Here is a 2,049-nt window from a genome sequence, read left to right on the forward strand (position 1 = left end):
CTGAAGGAAAACGAATTAGTGAATTTAAAGTTGGGCTCTGATGATGACTTAAAATCGGTCCAGAGTGTAGACTCTGCAGAAAAGTCAAATTGAAAGCAGGTGATCAAGCTCACAATGAAAGAAGATACCCTAGTCTAGTTCAAAACTGAATTGTGGCAGAAACTATCATAATTTAGCATACTTCATAGCAAAAAGCACACTTTGATAAAGAAATCTAAGCATCGCACAAATGTGGAATTCAAATGTGAGCTGAAAATTAAGAATACAATCTAATGTATACAAACTGCAATGCCATGCCATGCTTGGCAATCTCCAGGAACATGAAGGCGACCATTTTTCAATGGAAAAACATTTTGAGCCATGATTGCGGTGAAGGGTGAACGGCATAGAGCTTCCCCACTATTTAGAACACTCGGCTCTACACATATAAAGCCTGCTGGAACAAAGTATATAAAAGTATTGATAAGAATTTAAACACAAGCCTGTCACCTAAAGGGACACCATAATTGTAAGATTACTACACAATCTAACTCAATAGCAGTCTAGCAGGCAATCTCTGCTCCTGAAAAAATGCACCCACAGTATAAGCACAGACGAAACAACTTGTGCAAACCCAAAACCTACCTGTTTTGAATAAAAGCTTATAATCGACATTGCAATGCCAAAGAACTCCATACATGCCATTACCAAAAACCAGACATTAAAAAAAACCATTATATGTACAGAAACAAAAAGAAACTCTTCCTACTTGGTAAATCGATATTATTTCAACCTTTGATTATTTTCTTGCACACTATAAAGGCTAATAACTGCTTGGGCATGAGCAATTACAGAGCTTTGAGAATATCATCTGCTCCACTGCTGGTAAACAAGCCACCTTCTTCCAAATGAAGAACTTTCACAACTCCATCCTCAGCAAGAAGAGAGTAGCGTCTCGATCGAACTCCAAGCCCTACTGGCTTATCACTCAGATCAAGGGTCACACCAATTGCCTGTGTAAATGCGAGGTTCCCATCAGATAGAAGCAAGACCTTGTCATTAACACCAAGGCTTTCTCCCCACGCACGCATGACGAATGCATCATTCACTGAGATGCATGCAATGGTGTCGATGCCCTTGGCGCGAAGGGCATCTGCTTTTTCGACAAAGCCAGGGAGATGCTTCTGTGAGCAAGTAGGGGTGAAGGCACCAGGAACGGCAAAGAGAACTGCCTTCTTGCCCTCGGTAAGATCTGCCACAGAGACGGTCTGCACTTGGCCCTCCTCGTCGAGGTAGGCGAATGTGGCATCTGGAAGCTTGTCGCCCACGGCTATGGGGGCCGTGGCTGTGCTTGTTGCAGACATGGCCCGGAGGGAGAGGGAGGTCCTCCTGTGTGGGGAAGAAAGAGGCGATACGAACCTCGGGTAAATGGCGCGGCTCGCGAATGATGGCGAAGATGAAAAACTGTAGGGCCTGTTGGAGAAGGCGAGAGGCGCGAGCTTTGGCAGCAGAGCCGGGATGCTCATGGGCTTCATCATCGTCATCTCCTCCGGCTTCCTGAACCCTACAGGCTAGAAAAGGCTCCTGGCGAAAAGAGGGAAGAGAGAGAATGCTAACGAATCCTACAATGCTGGCAAATGGCGCGCGCGCGCACACACACACACACACATAGAGAGAGAGAGAGAGAGAGTATAAGAGCCGGGTCGCACCCAGGGTGGGCACTCCTCAGCACTAAAGGGCACGGGTAGAGAGAGATGGGATCGGTGGTGGAGTTCGAAAGAGGGAATCTCGAGGCGAATGGAGGGTGGTAATAAATAGGCGTCCGTCGCAGGCACGAGGATTTGAACCCTCGCCACCGCCATGAGAGCCCTATGCATTAACTGTTGCGCCCTGACATGTGGGCAAACCATAAAATGATAAATAAACTTGGACAGGCTCCCTACTTGTCCAAGTTTACTTTTTCGTGTCATAGTTTACTCTGGCCATCTTACGGCTGCGTGCATCCCGATCCCCGTGTCCTAGCTTCATCGCCGTAGATCCCACCGCCTGGGCTTCATTAAATTGCCCGTC

At 46.9% G+C, this 2,049-nt stretch overlaps 1 protein-coding gene and 1 long non-coding RNA gene across 2 annotated transcripts; both read right to left on the minus strand.

Annotated features, from left to right (window-relative positions):
• Positions 1-218: 218 nt before the first annotated feature.
• LOC147440619 (uncharacterized) lies at positions 219-762 on the minus strand. Its single transcript, XR_015190424.1, has 2 exons — positions 625-762; positions 219-433 (listed from the first exon to the last, which is right to left on the minus strand). It is a non-coding gene; the product is annotated as an uncharacterized LOC147440619 (long non-coding RNA).
• Positions 746-1,583, minus strand: LOC147440620 (Thioredoxin superfamily protein). The gene has a single exon (XM_086530321.1). The coding sequence runs from the start codon at positions 1,521-1,523 to the stop codon at positions 828-830; it is 696 nt and encodes a 231-aa protein (XP_086386447.1). The 5' UTR covers positions 1,524-1,583; the 3' UTR covers positions 746-827.
• Between the last annotated feature and the right edge of the window lie 466 nt (positions 1,584-2,049).

Source organism: Adiantum capillus-veneris, chromosome 15 (assembly GCF_014529385.1).
Source record: "Adiantum capillus-veneris isolate H3 chromosome 15, ASM1452938v2, whole genome shotgun sequence".
NCBI classification, from domain to species: Eukaryota; Viridiplantae; Streptophyta; class Polypodiopsida; order Polypodiales; family Pteridaceae; genus Adiantum; species Adiantum capillus-veneris.